Raw genomic sequence first — 18,736 nt, 5'->3', positions numbered from 1 at the left:
TCATTGATGACTTGTCCATTTGTGATTAGTCATATGCCACATGGAGCTTTGCGATGCATCATTTGTATGCAATGAAATTTACATGTCTATAGTCCCTTGAAGGTAAATCCTTGAAACATCCATAAAGCACATCAGCGATGTACTCAACTAGGGGTATCATAATCGCCCAAAGGCAGTACCTATCTATCACCTAAAGTTGAACCTGTCCGGCACTGGGTTACGCCAGTGAAGAAATCATGGACCATCACTCGTAAGTGAAGCTGTACAATTCTGGGTTATGCTAGAGAAAAGATATATATACATCACACACCGACACTAGCCCCGCGCTAGTGAAGCTGGGGGTATCATCATAATCGCCCAAAGGCAGTACCTGTCCATCAGTCGAAGGTGAAGCTATACGACACTGGGCTATACCAGTGAAGAAAATCATGGTCCATCACCAAAAGGTGAAGTTGTATGACTCTGGGCTACGCTAGAGAAGAGATATATAAACATCTACATACCCGTGTTGTGTGGATGTGTTGTATGATAACCCACTAGATAAGTACCGAAAACATATCTCAAAATCTCATCTCAAATCCGAAGCTCAAAAGCTCAAAGCCCATCTTGTCAATCCATAATAGCTCATATTCATAAATCTGTAAGGTAAATCATATTTGAAATCCGTAGAAATTCATATATGCAAATCCAATAATTCATAACTCTTAGTAAAACGTAAATTCGATAAATCATATATATTTCAGAAAGCAATTTAAAGCAACCATAAATTCTTCGTAAAACATATCATAAAACATGCTTAAATCATGAAATATGAAATGCATGCTAGGCTAAAATTTTATAAAAACATGTAAGTTAAGAAGGGGTCCACTCACAAATATTCTATTGCCCGGGAGCCGCTCGATCTAGTGAGGATGGTGTCACTTCCCACCGATGCACCTAACCACATATAGAGGCCACTTAGTAAAACTCTACTAAAACAATCGAATTTGGGAAAATGGACAATGAATTCGGATTCAGCAAGTCGAAAAACCTAAAGAAGGACCTCAGGTTCCCTCACGCGTCACCGCACACGAGGAGATAGGTCGCTGGAGCCGTCGTCCACAGTACCTTCAGCAGAGGCGAGTGTGCTCCACGTGCTGACCATGATGTGCACCTACGCGCATGCCACGCACCGACCATAGAAGCTAGCTTGAGTCTGGGTTGGGCTACTAGATTAGACCTGGGCTATTGGGTTAATGGGTTTAGGCCAGATAGTGGGTTGTGGATCTAGGTTCTAAATTAATGGATTGGGCCCAAGTTTAGGCTGGGTTACATTGCTCAAGGGTTTGGGCCAGTTTTAGATTGGGTTTTGGACCTGGTAATGGTTTGCGAGTCGGGTCGACCCGATTAGCTCGCGGGTCGTCGAACCCAATGAAGAAGAGCATCGGTTTATGAGGATTTTGCCAGGAAATTTCCCCGGCTCCGTTTTGGGGTCAACTCAACTAAAATTCACAGTTTAAGAACCAAAATGAAGCTAGGAAGACAAAGATTCAAACTATACCTAAATGGAGCTGAGTCGTGGCCGGGGTTAGCGGGGAAATGGCTCGAAAGCCATCAGACCTCGCCGGAAAAATCTGGAAAATGATTCCCCGATGTATTTCTGTATCAATTCATCAGAAAGTCACACATACAGTTTGTAAATCAACTCAGAACTTCAAAAAGAGAAAGGATCGAAGACGTCCTGAGTTTTACCTAGAACGAAGTTATTCAGAACCCCTATTTTTTTTTAACAGTGCACACAAACTCGAGATAGAATAAAGAAAGAAGGTGGTGATGGTCTAAAGGGCTCAGGTGGTCTCAGGTCTCGCCAGAAAGGCAAGGTGGTGTGGTGGTGATGTTGTATGGGAGTGTGTGTGTGTCTCTCGGAGAAGGGAGAGAGTGTTCCTAGGGAAAAGACAAGGAGAAAGAGAGGGAAAAAGAGAGAATGAGAGTTCTAGAGAGAGAGAGAGAGAGAGAGAGAGAGAGAGAGAGAATTCTAGAAATAGAGGGAGATGTCACGGGACCAAAGGAACACCCCAGAAAATGGGGTCACTTGCCATATGTCAACCCGGGAATGGTCTAAGGTGGAAAATATCCCGTCTTAGAAAATTACCAAAATGCCCGTATCGTTCCGAGTCCTGTAAAATCTTCGTTTTAGCTCTAAATTTAATTTCGCTCATGCCCACGCAATTGTAACAACAAGTATTACAAAAATACACCAAGGAATGAATCTTACGTGACACGACAATGCGGTCAACAAAAGTCAACATTTTTGCCTTAAAGGGCATTTTCGTAAATTCATGTTTTAAAATTATTAAAACCATAATATTTGGGGACAGGTAGTTACAATCTACCCCCTTAAGAAAATTTCATCCCCGAAATTTGAAATAACTTGCTATAAGTAAAATACTCAAAGTAGCTACATAAAAGAGAATGTCATTCCGTTGCGATTAGATTACAATGATTCCTCTTTCATGCCACCAAGCTCATGCCTTCTTCCTTCCTCAATATAATGGTATAATATAATACTCGTATAAAAATATAAAGTTGAAAATACATATAATTATGTAATAACATAAGGTCAAAAATATATATGTGTAATAAAATATTAAAAATAGATATAAAAAAAATATACGATTCAAATACTTGTACTGAGTTCAAATCAAAAGTGGAGATAACTTACCCAAAATTTGTAATAGCAAACATACATATATAAATAAAATAATATCGTTTAAAATATTTGTACTGAAAATCAAAACCAAAGGTGAAAATGGGCCTTGCCCCAACATTTGTCATGTCATGTACTCTAACAATGGGTGTGTCTTAAGTCGAGTCCTAATCATAGCTAACTAGTAACTCTTGCCATAGATGGGTCGACTTGTCCACTTGCTTAGCAAACCCATCAAATAAGTCATAAATATTACAGTCTGCAGCTTGTAATGCCAATAACTCATTGTTGTCTCAGTAAGCGAGTGAAAATTGAAAATCCGATAAACTACGAGGACTAGATATGTAAATTAGCCTTTTCTTCCCTTGTTTTATAATAATTGGTGGGAATAAAGGTCAAACTATTAAGATAATTAGAAAGATATATTGTTAACATGTAAGCTCGAAAACATGGTTTGTGTGAGGAGATGTGGCGTTAACTTCAATGGTGAATACTACAAGAAAACATAGCATTATAGAATCTTGGACTAGTCTCTCACTCACATTTTACTCACCTTTTTCCTTCCCTTCCTACTGAAAACCAAGCAAAAATAGCATATCAATTTACAATGGCAAGCCTCATTGCTCTAGATCACTTCTCTCCTAACGACGATGCAGAAGCTCTGCGTAGGACATGTAAAGGTACTCCACTCTCTCTAACTATTTTTTAGCCAGTCTATATTTTCATATAAATATAAAATCATATGGTTCATATTCTTGAAAAAAATTATGGGATGAGAGCCACAAAAATGGCATGGTGTCTCCAGCCTGATTATAACTCATCTATGTGTGGAAAACGTCTAGGTAACAACCTCTTTGAACTTTATGCATCCTTACCAACTCAACAACCCTTATGTGGGTTAAGAGTGTGCCCCTCAGTGGGTCTTGTGTGTGGCTATCCTAGCTACTGTGTTTCTTGGGTATTGGGATCTTCTGCTGCAATTATGATGGATGTAAGTAAGGAGGTTGGGGATGAAGAAATTGAAATCCTTTTTTATTTCTTTGAAATTGCTACCTGGAAGAGCGATTTGAGGAGAACATTCACTTGGTGGGAAGATTGATTGATGATCAAGAGCCCCCAGAGTCTATTGTTAAGGATATACTCTGGAGAGTCTGGAATGGGATGGGTAATGTCTGTGTGGCTAAAGCGAAGCCTAACATTTTCTCCATTTTTGTGGGGGAGGAAGTTGTCTTTCATTACCTGCTTGAGAGGAATCCCTGAATGGTTAAAGGTTTCGTCTTTACAGTCAAATTCTGGCCTAAATTTCACTCATTGGATGACATTGCCCCCAACCGTGCAGTTTTCTGGGTTCAAGCTCATGGTCTTCCCCAAAACCTCTGCACCTTTAAAACTGCTCGCTATCTTGGTGGGAAGATTGATGCAGTCTTGGAGGTTGAAGACCCATCTGAGGTGGGTTTTAAGGGCTTCATTCGAATAAGGATTGATTTTGATGCATGCAGACCCCTTATCCCTTGTTTCAAGATCACTTGTACTACCTTGGGGACTCGTACTATTCGCCTTCAATATGAAGGATTAGGGAATTTTTGCTATTAGAGTGGCCGTCTGGGTCATTACAGAGGATGCTCATTGAGGGATGTGTCTCGATCATTGGGTAAAAACCGGTTCTCTGACAATTTGAAAGCTAAATCTATTCGACATAATTTGACCCTCATTTTCCCAGTCCGTGTTAAGGCTAAGTCTATGTCTAGGACTAATGAACTCCATTGGAGACCATGATGAGATCAAGAAGGGGGTTTCTACAGAATCCGTGATGAGGTGTAGGAGGAGCTGACATAGCGGTTTTCGACCAAGCGAAAGGACACTGAGGCAGCGGTGAGATCAAAAGCTCAGTTCGAATCCGACAACTCCCTATATGTCCTATCTATCACACATGCTAACGGTATCTTTGCCATTACACGTGTCCCTCCACCTGTTCCGACAACCTGCCAAGGAATTTTTGGTGACTTATGGGATCCTTACAGTTATGAGACCCATTTCTTGAATGGGTCTTTCATAATTGCAGTGAATGGGCTGTTAATTCATAAGAACTGGTGTGACCTTAAAAGAATCTCACCTTGGGCCTTCATAAATCTAGGGCATCCCTCCTCACCTCATCTTAGGCTTGATGATGGACCAAGCACCAACCCCTTTCCTATATCTTTAGCCCAACATCAGGAATTAACTTTTCCCTAGCCTCACTCACTTAATTTTATTGGGACCCCTAAATCCAAACACTTGGAAGACCACTGCTTATGTGATGAGCCACATGTCCCACCGCCAAATAAGGTATGCATTTTTTTCTTTCCTACTCACAATAAACCCTTTAGGCTTTCAAACAACAAGGGTAGAGTCCTTAAACCAAAGTAAAAATCGGTCATACCTCGAAGTCGTGTTGTTGTCATCTCTGATCCTAAGGCTATCTCCAACCGATCCGGCCAGAGGGCTAGGCCAAAGGGCTCGTGGGCCTTATCGGGCCAAAAAGTAAGAAAATGGCCAAGAGCCAACCAGCTAGCCCCGGGCCGGCCACATTTTGAAACCAATGGCTACCTGACGTCAGTTATTGTTGGATTTGAATTATTTTTTTCAGGCCAAATTTTTTTTTTATTATTATTATTTAATTCTCATTTGTTCCTATAAATACCTAAGCCATTCATACACCATTTCTCACATAATTTTCACCATTCCATATTATCTCACTTCATTCTATTTCAATTCTTCACATTCTATTTTCTTACCTCTTCCAATAATCTTTTCTTCAATTTTTTCAATAATTTTCAAATGGCCACATCTGCAATGAAATGTATAGCTTGGACCCGAAAAGAAGATAAAGCTCTTTGTAGGGCTTATAGATGGGCCTCAGAAGATAGTGTGAGGGGGAGTTCTCAAACAAGTGAAAGTGTTTGGACTCGTGTGTCCAAAAAATACTATGAGTTTTATGAAGGCACCACTCCACCGAATACCCAAAACCACGAGAGTTGTTCTTCAAGATGGAAGACACATCTTCATCCAAGTTTGAATAAATGGCATCAAACACTGTTAATAGTCGCAAGTAGACATGAAAGCGGTGCCAATTACTACGACGAAATAAGTGTTTTCACAATTTATTTTAAATATCTAATTATATTACATTTAATTTCATAAATTAATTTCCTTTAATTTTTGTAATTATATTTTCTAGGTACGCCTAGCGGAGGAATTGTATATGGAGGGCAACTCAAAACCTTTTCAGCATCCCGGTTGTTGGGAAATTTGTAAGGGTAGGTGTTATTTGTAGATCCACCTCAACATACAGTAGGTCCTACGTCGGTGTTCGCAACTGCATCCTTAGCTGTAGATGGGGATGAAGATGGATCTCCTACCATTCAAGAAATAAGGGTAGAAAATCCGTCTTCGGGTAAAGGTTCCATACCTAGGGCTATAGGACAAAACGAGGCCCGAAAATTGAAGGAAAAGGGCAAGGCAAAGGATGATATCGCCTTTCAATAGGAAATGGCGACCTCTTTGCGATTAATGGCAGAGCAAAATGCCATTGCCACAGAACATTGCCACGGAAGAAAGGAACTGTAGGCATGAAGAACGAGCCAAACAAATACAAGAAGAGATGGACAATACGAATATGCAAAGGAACACTTCATATTACACTATAATGAGTAAGGCCTATTTTGATAGGAAAATGAGGAAAATTATGGCCCGACGGTAGTTGTTTACCTCCAACTGTCATCCTACAATGGCGAATGATGATGATGATGATTTTAGATTTTAAATTTAAGTTGTTGTAGTTTTTAAATTTAATTTGTAGTTTTTAAATTTAAGTTGTTGTAGTTTTTAAATTAAAATAATAAATTATGTTTAGCCCTATGACCCTTTGGCCTCCTCGGTTAGAGATGGTTTTTTTGCCACAATGCTATGTTTGGCCTATGGCCCTCTGGCCCTTCGGTTGGAGATGGTAAGAAATATGATCATGCACTATTCATTAACATATTAATTTCTTGAAGTACAGGTTAAAATGAGCCATTTGGCCCTCCTTCGATTAGAGATGGCCTAAGAGTGAGTCCTTGGGTAACCTCTTCGAAGTCATAATCAGCCCCTCTAAAGAGCTGAAAGATGCTGAATTATCGGGTTGGCTGGGCAGATCCAAGGGTATCAAACTGTGTAATTAATCGGTGGAGGCTGAGATCCCTCAGCCCCACCAACAACCATGATCGCTCTATTCTGGAACTGCCAAGGGGTTGGGAACCCTTGGATAGTTCAAGCGTTGCATGGACTATTGCAGCAAAAAGGTCCCAGCATTGTGTTTTTCTCCGAAACGAAGTGCAATGCATCCGTAATAAATTCAATTAAGTTTTGCTTTTCATATGGACTCCATAGGGCAATCTGGTGGTCTTGGATTATTGTGGAACGTCGAGGTTCCTTTAAGAGTTGTCTCATCCTCCGGGCACCATATTGACTCTGAGATTGGCAGTATCGGGGATATGGATCACTGGCGACTCACTGGTTTTTATGGTCATCCCTCCACTTCTTGCCGATCTCAATCGTGGAACCTTCTTCGAAACCTGGCATCCTCATCAAAGTTCCCTTGGCTCTGTGGTGGTGATCTTAATGAGATTTTGTGCCTGGATGAGAAGGAAATAGGATAGGTATCAAGCGTATTCGTCAAATTCTGGAGTTCCGAGAAGTCGTGGGTGACTGCAACCTCAAAGACTTGGGTTTTAATGGTGAAAATTTCACCAGGATAACTTCTAGAAATGGGGGTATCAAAGAGCGCGTTGACCCTTGTTTTGCCTACCATGACTGGTGTACTCGGTTCCCCCTCACTTCTGTCACCCACTTGAATCCCATTAAGTCGGATCACATCCCCATACTTGTCAATGTTCGAGATGGTCCCCCGGCCGTTCACCGAAGAAGGCCTTCTTTCAGGTTTGAAGAGGATTGGACAAAACATAGAGAGTGCGAAGAGGTCGTTATAAGTGCTAGGGATACTCATGTTATGGGAGTTCCTATGTTTAGAGTTGAAAAAATAAAGGTTGTCCGCGTTGCACTCCTTAAGTGACATCAAGACCATGGTATAAAATATCGATGATATCGGAAATATCGGTAGTCCAAAAACATGGAAATTTCGATGAAAATATCGAGATATTATCGATATTGATAAAAATTGAATAAAAACCATGGAAATTGTAAGAAAAACTTGGAAATTTTTATTGAAACTTTGGAGAATGTTTATTTAGTCAATTATCTATTAGTTTATCACAAAAAATTAGAAGGAAATGCATTACATGATGGATTTAACTGATTTAAGTTGATTATACAACGAGCTGGCAAACACTGTGAGTGTAGAAAATATGTAGTAATTAATGAAAAAAAGATTAAACACACCATAATAATTTATATATAATGATTTACTACAATATTTTACACTTTATATATTGCATGGTAAGATACATGAGTGATTTAGTACCACACAAAGTAGTAATTTTCCCTTTTTTTTCTTTTTTTTTCCTTCCTTTACATCGATATTTTCGATATTTTAGCGATATTACACCGATATTTTGACAAAATATTGCTGAAGTGTGAGCGAAATTATTATCGTCGATATTATCCGATATTATTGTCGATATTGTCGATATTTGTACGATATTTGTATGATATGTACATAGATATGTTCCGAAATATCCGTGATTTGAAAAAACCGAAACATCCTCGATATTTCGTTGATATTATCGATATTTCAGAGTACGATGAAAACATCTGGATTGAGGAGGTGCGCTCTCGATTTGGATTCATTCTCGACCAACCCTGCTCGACTGAATCCCTCTTGGAACGAGCTAATTTAACTCAGAAACTAGATGAACTCCTCTCCCAGGAGGAAATCTTTTGGCGCCAACGATCGAGAATTTCTTGGATGAGGGATGGTGACAGGAATACCAAATTCTTCCATAGAAGGGCTAGTATTTGAAAGGCCAAAAATCGGATTGTCAAACTCCGGGATGATCAGGGTTTGTGGCAGGAGGATCAGGGTGGTATCGAAAAGGTTGTTACTGACTATTTCTCGGGGATTTATAGGTCTCAGCAATATGGTGACGCGAATGATATCATTGATGGACTTGAACCTCGCATCTCCTATGATATGAATTCCATTTTGAATGCTACTTTCACTGTGGAGGAAGTGAGAGCTGCTCTTTTTCAGATGGAACCCTCCAAGTCCCCTGGCCCGGATGGAATGCCCCCATTATTTTTTCAACGTTTCTGATGCAATCCTTTCATTCCTTGGGTCTGGTAGATTGCTCCAAAAAATCAATTTTACCCATATTACTCTGGTCCCCAAACAGAAAAAGCCCACTGTAATGTCTCAGCTTCGTCCAATAAGTTTGTGCACGTTTTGTATAAAATTGCCTCCAAAATGCTTGTGAATCGGTTGAAGGATATCATGCCCCAGATTATCTCACAGGTTCAGGATGCTTTCATCCCCGGCCGTCTTATTTCAGATAACACGATTCTCACTTCTTAAACTGCCCAGACTCTATTTAAACGGAAAAGGGGAAAAAGGGACACCTGGCCATCAAGAAATCTGAGTGTAACTACAATATCATCGTCGAAATTGCAACCATTCTATCTTCTGAAGAGCTCCTTGCTGTAAGGAAGGCTTACCAAGTTCGCTACAAGCACTCCTTGGAGGAAGACTTGGCTGCACACACCACTGGTGATATCCGCAAGGTAAGAGCATAACGGCGGAGGATTTTTTTGGCAAACAGTCTGACATGTTATGAGATTCCACTTTACTAATGGACAACATAATAAGTTGGAGAATTTTCCATTGTTTGCCTCCTCTTTTTTGTATTAGGTGAACTACCATTTTGGTATCTATGTTTTTCTCAAACTGTGTTCTGAAAACTCTTAGACTAGAAGAATTGTTAATGGTGTTTGATGATTTTTGGTCAATGTTACAGCTTTTGATTGCTTTAGTGATTGCGTATCGTTATGATGGTTGTGCGATCAATGCAAAACTGGCCAATTCGAGGCCCATATTCTTCATGATTCTATCAAAGACAAGGTTTTCAATCATGATTTAGTTACTAGGATCCTCAGTTCTAGGAGCAAGACTCAGCTCATGGCAACCTTTAACCGCTACCGAGATGACCATGGCACTTTCATCAGTAAGGTACGTATGAACCTCCTTATGTCGAAGTTAGAGCATCCAACCCAAAACTAATTACGTAAACAGACTTTTATCTAGTAAGAGTAGGATTCATGACTGCCGAGATTGACCTGTAAGTTTTCTTCTTTTTATCAGAGTTTGTTGGAAGAGGGTGGTGATGGTCTCTAAAAGGCACTGCATGTAGCCCTCCGATGCCTCAATGACCCCAAGAAGTACTTTGAGAAGGTTCTTCGCAATGCGGTCAAGAGGGTTGGAACAGATGAGGATGCTCTCACTCGTGTAATCGTAACAAGGGCTGAGAGGGACTTGAAAGACATCAAAGAGGTTTACTACAAGAAGAACAGCGTTCCTCTCGACCATGCTGTGGCCAAAGAAACTTAGGGGATTACAAGGACTTCCTCCTTACTCTGCTGGGGAAGGAAGAATGAAAATCTTCGCTGAGCATATTAGTAGGATCAAGTGCTATGAGTGCTTCTGTTTTCCTGTTGAGTTTGATGACAGTTCATTTTCCGTGTTTGTGTTTCCTTGTGGTGTGACCTTACCTTTATCTATGTTTGTTGGAGTTTTAGAGTTTTTATCAAGACTTCTCGTTTTCGTTTCGGATGTTATGGAGTATTAATAAAAGTTGTCGGTCAGCTTTTTAATCAAGGGTTGGATTAAACAGAAGTTATATTTATAATCTAGCAACAGATTTCGATTAATAGCAAGCGAGGAAAGTAAAAAGATGTAATGAAATTTCAAAACTCCTATGCCTGATGATTAAATATGAGGTGAAATGGATATGCTGAGCAAAAATATTCGGGTGTGAGTCGTGTGACTTCTATAAATAATGTCCGTCTTGTTCTCTTGCCAAAAGTCGGGCAACAAGTGTCTTCGTGACTTCTACCAGAAGAACAGGACGTAAGAAGGACTAAAACTTGAACAAATCTAAATCAATAGAAGGACTAAAAACTTGAACGAATCCTCCCATTAAATCATAACAAGCTTGTAGATAAATCTCAAGATCTATCAACAAAATAACTCGTTAAAAGATCGCTTGAAACTAAAAACAACCCAATTATTGGTATATGAATTACAAACTTATGTACGTGGATTATGTCATTAATTGCTTAGAGAATGTTTGAACTATGTCCTTAACTATTAGAAAATGTTAACAAATGTTTATAGGTAATCTAAAAGTTTCTTAAGCCTCTATTAGTAATATACTAATATTTCCTTAAACTCGTATTCAACTGGAGAAAACTTGGGCATACTTTCAAAATAGGCTTTGCTAATCTCATCTCATTTCATTCATTAACTTGAGCAAAGAGGGAGTGGTCTCACCAGCTTGAGTCTCTGCACGCTACTTTGAAGTTGCATCGAGACTTCTTTGAACACGAAATCAGTTTATTGAAACGCTAAAATGCCTCAGTGATTGATTTATTTATTTTAGTTTCTCTTAATGATAACACATCACACATACAGATAGCTATAACAGCCATGAAAAGGCCAAACAATCGAAAACAATTGAAAAGGGTAACACAGAGACCCTTCCAAGTAATCCCGACAAACCCCAACTTTCCGTCCTGCCATTTTAGTCATCCTCCTCTTGCAAGCAATGTGAGTAGGAAATCCTTATAATTCCCATTAGCCATCTCTTCAATTTTCTCAACTAAAGAGACTCCATGATGGTTCTCGAATTCCTCCTTGATCTCCATCATGTCCGAGTGAGCTCGGGTAACAATTACTCTAGTCAATCCTTTCTTGGTATGCTTATGGACATCAGTTCTCAATGAATCTTCCAAGACCTGACAAGCATAAGAGTACAGGAATTTCATGCACAAGGTTGCCTAAGAGGTCATATGTAATATTGCATGAGTAACTTGATACATAATTTGTGACTCTGGCTTACCTTGCTGAAATATTTCTCAGGAGTACACAGGCATTGCACCGTCTCTTTTAACCTCACAGCATGGTCAAGATCCTAAACAAAACAATGTGACTTTAGAAAATAGATGCAAGTAGCATTCTGAATACTGGAAGTATTTCGGTTGACAAAATTTCTGGATAATGTTGCACAGCCAACTCTTTCTCCCAACTTATTTCTCTTGCATACGTCGGGTTGCATAACATACTATCTAAGTAGGACAAGAAAAATTCGAAGAATTAGCTAGGCAGTTAAACGTTTCTCTTTGGACCTTATATACATACTTCATCAATGTCGTGGCCAGAAATTTCCTTGTAGTGTTTAGAGACTTCCTTGAGATGGGGCTTGCTCCTTGTTGATAGTATCCTGATCACCTCATCATCTTCATTGGGGTGCCTCTTATCGACATCCTTAATGGCATTAACAAGTGTTTTGGCCTCAGATTTTGCAGTGTCATCCTTAACCTTTGATCCTTCATACCTATAGGAACTCACAAGAGCAACCAAGAGCTGGACAAAATGAAAACGAAACACCAGTTAAATGCCTTCATATATTCATTTCATACACACATATTACAATTCATATGCTCAAGATCCGAATACAAAGAAAAAGAAGAAAATAAATGAATTTCAAATGACTCATTACGTATTTTTAGCCCTTTTCAACTGTATATTATCTAGTTATTTGAAATACATTTAACCTAATGCCTTCTAATTTTTTAGCCAAGTTATTCTTATCAAAACCAAATCTTTTCTTTCACGTCCGTTCAACCGAATGGAACCTATGTGTTTCACTGTCCTAGTTATTAAACTACCATACTGCACATTTGTAGTACCATCCGTATTTTGAAACCTTATCTTTGTGCAATAGCCGTGCAATAAAATTGAAAAAAAACCAACAAAGTACAAGGCCCATATTTCTCAATTCTCACTTCGATCTATCTCAGATCACAATTATCAAACAGGCACTATTATCCCACAAACGAAAGAAAACTAAGAGACAACTATGCAAGTACTGAGTATGGAAGATGCAATTTACCTTGCCTTCAGGGCCATCAATGTGGTAGGCAACATCTTCCTCAATGGAGTGATCAAAGATGGAATGGTAGGCCTTCCTAGCTCCTAATAGCTCCTCGGATGATCTCGTGCATGCAATCTCAACAAGAATACCATATGATTCTGGACCTTTCTTCAAGGCCTCCTTTGCCAAACGAGCATCTCTTTCCCATGGATGCATTGTCCATAGAACCACAGCATTCTGACAAAATTCATAATAAAGAGCCTCATCACTCACAAATTTGAAGACTAACGTTTCTTATTAGACTAATGTTATAAGTCAAATTATTGGACTGTGAATAATCCACACATGCAAACATGACTCTAGTTTACCAAATGAGATTCTGGGGCTGCCGCCCTTTTGAAAGGATAGATTTGCAATAATGTGTTGATTAGTATCAATAACGTGTTGATAATTAATTTGTCGATATCGCTTTGTCATTTTGTATCAATGTGTTATTGTCAATCTATTTTTAATAAAGGGCGGACATCCAACAGAGAGATAAACTAGTGTTTGTTCATATTAGCATTTTTTTTTTCTTTATCAAGTTGTGCAAGCATGTTAGATACATTGGTAGACACCACAACAGACATATCTAACCAAATTTGGATTGACAATTAGAAGTGAAACCAATAATTGTTCCAAGAGTGAATTACACTGAGGGAGTTGGTTTGGTTCAGTTGATAAATAATCTCATGTTGGCAAATAAATAAGAGGCTTCAGATTCGAATCCGCCCCTATCAGAGTTAAGGGATTTCGAATTAAGATGCAGCTTATGAAAATTAAAATGAAAATGCCTTAAGAAAGATAAAATAAAACGACCAGAAAGTTACCTTAAAACGCAAGAACTCATGCTTTAGAAGCTTGATATGGTGATCATCCCAGCGCTCGAAGGAACGTTCATCTTCCTTGAAAAAGTGGGGAGTTGTTGCTTTCCTGAAGGATTGCCTTTCCTCAGGGTGCGATTTTCCCAATATTGCTACCAGTGCCTTCTCATCAACTCCAAGTCCTGCCTCAGTTAAATTAACATATATTATTTAATTTAATTAATTAATTAATACAACCTTTTTATCACTAATTTTAAAAAGACTAGTGAAAAATTCATATTCCCGTCTAATTAACTACGAATTCCACGATGATGTGTTTATATATTTACTTCATATCAGAATGAGAAGGAATTGAGATAAAAAGGAATCCAAATGCGAAGTATAAAAATTATTATTTGATAGAAAATTGTGAAAGAACTGACTTTTTGTAGCTACAAAAATTATTCCATAAACTGTAAATTTTTATTTTTACAAACAATATTGGAGTGGCGGAAATTGAACTGGGACTTAAAGGGTGAATATTCTTGGTATACTTTAGCTGCTTTCAGCTGTAAAATTAAGCAAATGGGGAAAATCAATTTAAGTCATAATTAATTGACTAATTCACTAAGAAAAAAAATTGAATAAAAGAAAAATCACTCTGAAGAATTAGAAGAATTAAAATTGGAACGTAGACAAATTGTAATTGTAAGAGAATTAACGTAAACAAATCGTAATTGTAAGAGAATTAACACATTGAAATTGAAACGATAAAATAAAATAGAGGAAATTTTATTATTTAGAGGGAACCTGAGAAAGCCTTGGTGAGAGCTTGCAGCTCAGGAGTGAGAGCCATTGTCGTGTCTGTGTTGATTCTGTTGATAGAGATCTTCTTGCCATGCTGCATTATATATGAACCCGAAAGGTTATATTTGTCATTTCGAGTCAAGGTTACTTTAGTCACTTAGATATATTATAAGTCATTAGACTGTATAGTAATGAGATGTAATGAATTGATTAAAAGGCAATGAAACAGACGTAGTCGCTCGACCAAAAAAAAAAAAAAAAAAAAACAGACGTAGTCGTATTTTACAAATTTATGTAAGTGTAAATATGTGTCATTTATTCATGTAGCGTTTCTAATCCGCGCATCTTTGGCCGCATATATGGTGTATATATTATAATTCCCATGGTTTTCACCCCTAAAATTTTGATGTTGCCTTTAAATAAAGAGGAATGATAAGAGGATTCTCCATATCTCTATCACCTTACAGTTTAAGTTTAACGTTAATTCTTGTACCAGCATTATAAAATATTGTGTCAAAAATATGAAGTGACAGAGAGTCAATGAAGGGTCCCATTTTAAAAAAAAATATTGTTAACATTTCTCTTAAATCAATTGAGCGGTGAAAGAGTGATGGGAAAAGGGTCAAGATTGAATCACAATATTTGTGTCATAACCATTCAGGACTCTATTTTCATATTCAATGATGTTCACATATAAAATTACAACACTTGTTTAGAATTTAATGCATTTGTTACATTTTTTTTTTTTTTGAACAAGTTGAAATTACAGCGACGATTCTCTAGAGATTTTAATAAAATGTAGTCATAATACCGTATTTATTGACAAAACTATGAAACGGTGAAAACCAAATACATTTATTATGACATACATTGAAGCCCAATTTCAGTTATTGCATTTATTGTCATGTTGGCCACTCAAAAAATATGTGAGAACGATATTTATAAAAACTTTTTTTTGTGAGATGAATAATATCTTCAATAGTGAACTTGATTTTGAAAGGAAGTTACAAAGGAAGTTACACAGGTGGAACAACTTATACCCAAATTGGGTTAAAATTCGAATTCTTTAATTTGAATGCAACCAAATGCCTATACCATCATAAGAAAAAAACTAATTATACCGAAAAAAAAAATATTTAGAAAAAAAACCTAATACGTGCAATTATGTTAGAATGTTACTATGCTCACCTCCTTTTTTTTTTTCCCTCACACATTACATTTGTCATCTATATTTTAATCTAATACTAAAAGGTGCAATCATCTTAGTGCTAATATCGTCCAATCTAGTGTATTCAATGTATTTTTCACGTATGAGAGTTTGTTGTGATGTTGAATGAAATAGAATAATAACATATATAATATATAATTATATATAGTTGGTGTTATAGATAATTTTGTTTCAACAAGTGTAGACACACAAAGATGGAAGGTGTATTACAAGACTCCCTAATGTGATAAATGTGACCCAACTTACAAGTTAAAAATTTGTTGGTGACCACGTCGTGTAATGCATATTGTTAATAACTCAATGCTTTCGTGTCTTAGTTCCCATGTGTGCACACACAACACATACACGACACATGCATGACTTTTCTCGAAGGGAAATCCGTCTAGCAAAAATAAATAATTCGAACCACTTATATCGTGCTTGCCATGAATTTAAATTAGATATTATTATGGCCAACTATCCAGGTAAGGATTTGATGTGAAATATATCGTGAATTATTTATGCATGAGACATGCATAAGACTCTTTAATGGTTGTTTGGGAATCATGTGATGAAAATCTTCTCTAATTGTCCTATATATGCATGGATCATATGTGGTTCCTAAACTATTGAACAAAGGAAGATTATAATCATACACTTCAAATTACTTTTCCTACAATTTTTTTATTTTTTTATTTTATTCTATCAGGTGTTATTGATGTGTAGAAAATATTAAAAATTTAAAATGGTGTGGAAAAGTAATTTGAGGTGTGTGAATATTCAAACAAATCTGAGGAGTTGAAAATCAAACTACATCGATCAAACGAATTATAAAACTATGAATATTACTCAATTAACTGAAATTTAAAAAAACCAATACAAATTTGTCGAAACGGCTACATCATTCGTAAAACTATGTTTTGAGTTACTTATTGTAAAATAGTGAGTACAAACACTCCAATAAATAAAAAATAAAAAAATAAATAAGCTAAAGCAAAACCGGATTAGAAATGCTAATTCCTGCCTTCCAACCTGAACTACCTTATAGCAAAGTTATATACATACATGTATATCATTATACCTATAAATTGCCTTTTTCTAACTTTTTTTTTTCTGCAACATGTAGTGCTTTTGCTCTAACCGTTCATTTCGAAATTCCTAATTTTCTTCTTTTTCACGTGGGAAAAGTAGGTTTTTTAGTCAAAATCATCCCAGAGACTTGCATAACTCCTAATTTTGCTCCTTGAGATTTGAAATCAATAGAAGTGATCATTGAGATTATCCACCATCAATCATTTTGATCCTTGGATGATAAATTATGTTAAATAAGGATTAAAATGACAATATTACCCTCAATTTAATAAACAATATGCCAAAATGATTTGACAAAAATTGAGAGTATTTTTGTCATTTTATTCTTATTTTATTGAGATTTTTCATGGAATGATCAAAATGATTGATTGTGAATAAACTCATAAACCAATTCTATTTATTTCAAATCTCTGAGACCAAAATAAAAAATTATGCAAATATCAATGATCATTTTGGCTAAAAAACCGGAAAAATATAAAGATAAGCAATATCCATATCACATTAATTCTGACGTAAAATATTTTAGTTCAGAATCTTCCTCTAGAGTGAAGAAGCTCGTCGAATTTTTCTTGTTTAAGGTAAAGTGCCACCTGAAAGTTGAAACGCAGGCAGGCAAGCACAACTAACAAAAGCAATTATTTAGTACTGTAGGGCAGCCTAATCCATTTGTTGAAACATATGCATAACTGCATCCACATATAGTTCTACGTAAGAGTCAAAATGTGCAGGCACAGCTCGGGATAGACATCGATTTGATATGTTCAGATTATTAAAAAAAAGTTTAAAGAAGTTGGCTTACACTGTAAACTTAATCAGCAATATATGAAGATTAATTTAACTATATATACACATGCAAGATTTCTCTTTTTTAGATTTGAAATTTATTCTCTACACATCCCGTCACGTAGGTGAATTTTCAAGCCTAACACGCGGACAACACAAATTTGGTGACATGGAATACGTATGTGCGTTGGGATTCACAAGCGAGACAACATGCTTTGCTTATAAGCACATTCAAAGTTTCTCTTCCCCGACATGAAATCCACTCTATAAAATGTGTTCATATTAGTATATGGAGATATGTTAAAGAGACTATTTTAAGTTAAGATTCTCTATAAACTCTCTGACACATCATGTTTTTAATATAATATTTTATAATGTTAACACAAAAATCATGCCAAAAATATGAAATAGCGAAAAGTCTATAAAAATCTTACTTTTGGAATAGCCTTCTTAGCTTTTCTCTTATTATATGTGTTTTCTAGAGAATTCTGGGGATATTGTGATCATCGCTAATTGATCCTTTGAAAGTTGGAACAGGATGTCTTATCTCTTGTCTTATTATTTTTAATCATTGAACTGTTTGTTTTCGTAAGTATCACGATATGTTTTCATAAGGATTTTGTGCTAATCTTGTCCGGTAAACTAAAGTATCACATTAATCCTTACGTATTTTTCATTCCGTTTAAATCCTAACACAACCTAATTTAATATATTTCCCACACCCTCCTCAATTTAACAGGTTATTGACAATAGGTAACATTTTCAAATGAGTTTTTGAGAAAAATTTCGAGTACATAGTCATATCGACTAAGTAAAACAATAAAATTATTAATAGACCAGAATTAACTCAAATTCCTAAGTAAAAGCAATGGATATTTTTGGTCTAAGAATGCTCTGAAAATCGAAGTTTGTAAAATTTGCTCACAATGTATGTGTTAAAATTTGTCACTTAATACTACAGTCTAATGATATTCCTCTTCACTTGTAAGTGAGAGGTCTTAGGTTTGATTCTCAATATAGGCAAATTTGAATCATATTATTGTTAGCCCAAGGTAAAGCTTAGCCCACTCCTCCTAATGTAAATAAAATCGTTTGTTTGTATATTAAAATAAAAAAAATAAAAAAAGGTCTTTATTTTTCTTTGTATTAAGGAAAAGGCCAACTGATGGGTTTTCCACGATAGTCCAGCCTTCTAGGG

At 36.7% G+C, this 18,736-nt stretch overlaps 1 protein-coding gene across 1 annotated transcript; it reads right to left on the bottom strand.

Moving 5' to 3' along the window:
- Positions 1–11,266: 11,266 nt before the first annotated feature.
- Positions 11,267–14,526, bottom strand: LOC103440246 (annexin D4). The gene is made up of 6 exons (XM_008378911.4): positions 14,460–14,526; positions 13,677–13,852; positions 12,826–13,044; positions 12,072–12,296; positions 11,773–11,844; positions 11,267–11,668 (listed from the first exon to the last, which is right to left on the bottom strand). Exons 1-6 carry the CDS (start codon positions 14,503–14,505, stop codon positions 11,459–11,461), a joined length of 948 nt encoding a protein of 315 aa, XP_008377133.2. The 5' UTR covers positions 14,506–14,526; the 3' UTR covers positions 11,267–11,458.
- Between the last annotated feature and the right edge of the window lie 4,210 nt (positions 14,527–18,736).

This window comes from Malus domestica, chromosome 07 (assembly GCF_042453785.1).
Source record: "Malus domestica chromosome 07, GDT2T_hap1".
Lineage (NCBI taxonomy): Eukaryota > Viridiplantae > Streptophyta > Magnoliopsida > Rosales > Rosaceae > Malus > Malus domestica.
The sequence above is the reverse complement of the archived record's forward strand: the minus strand, read 5'-3'. Positions and strand labels throughout refer to the sequence as shown.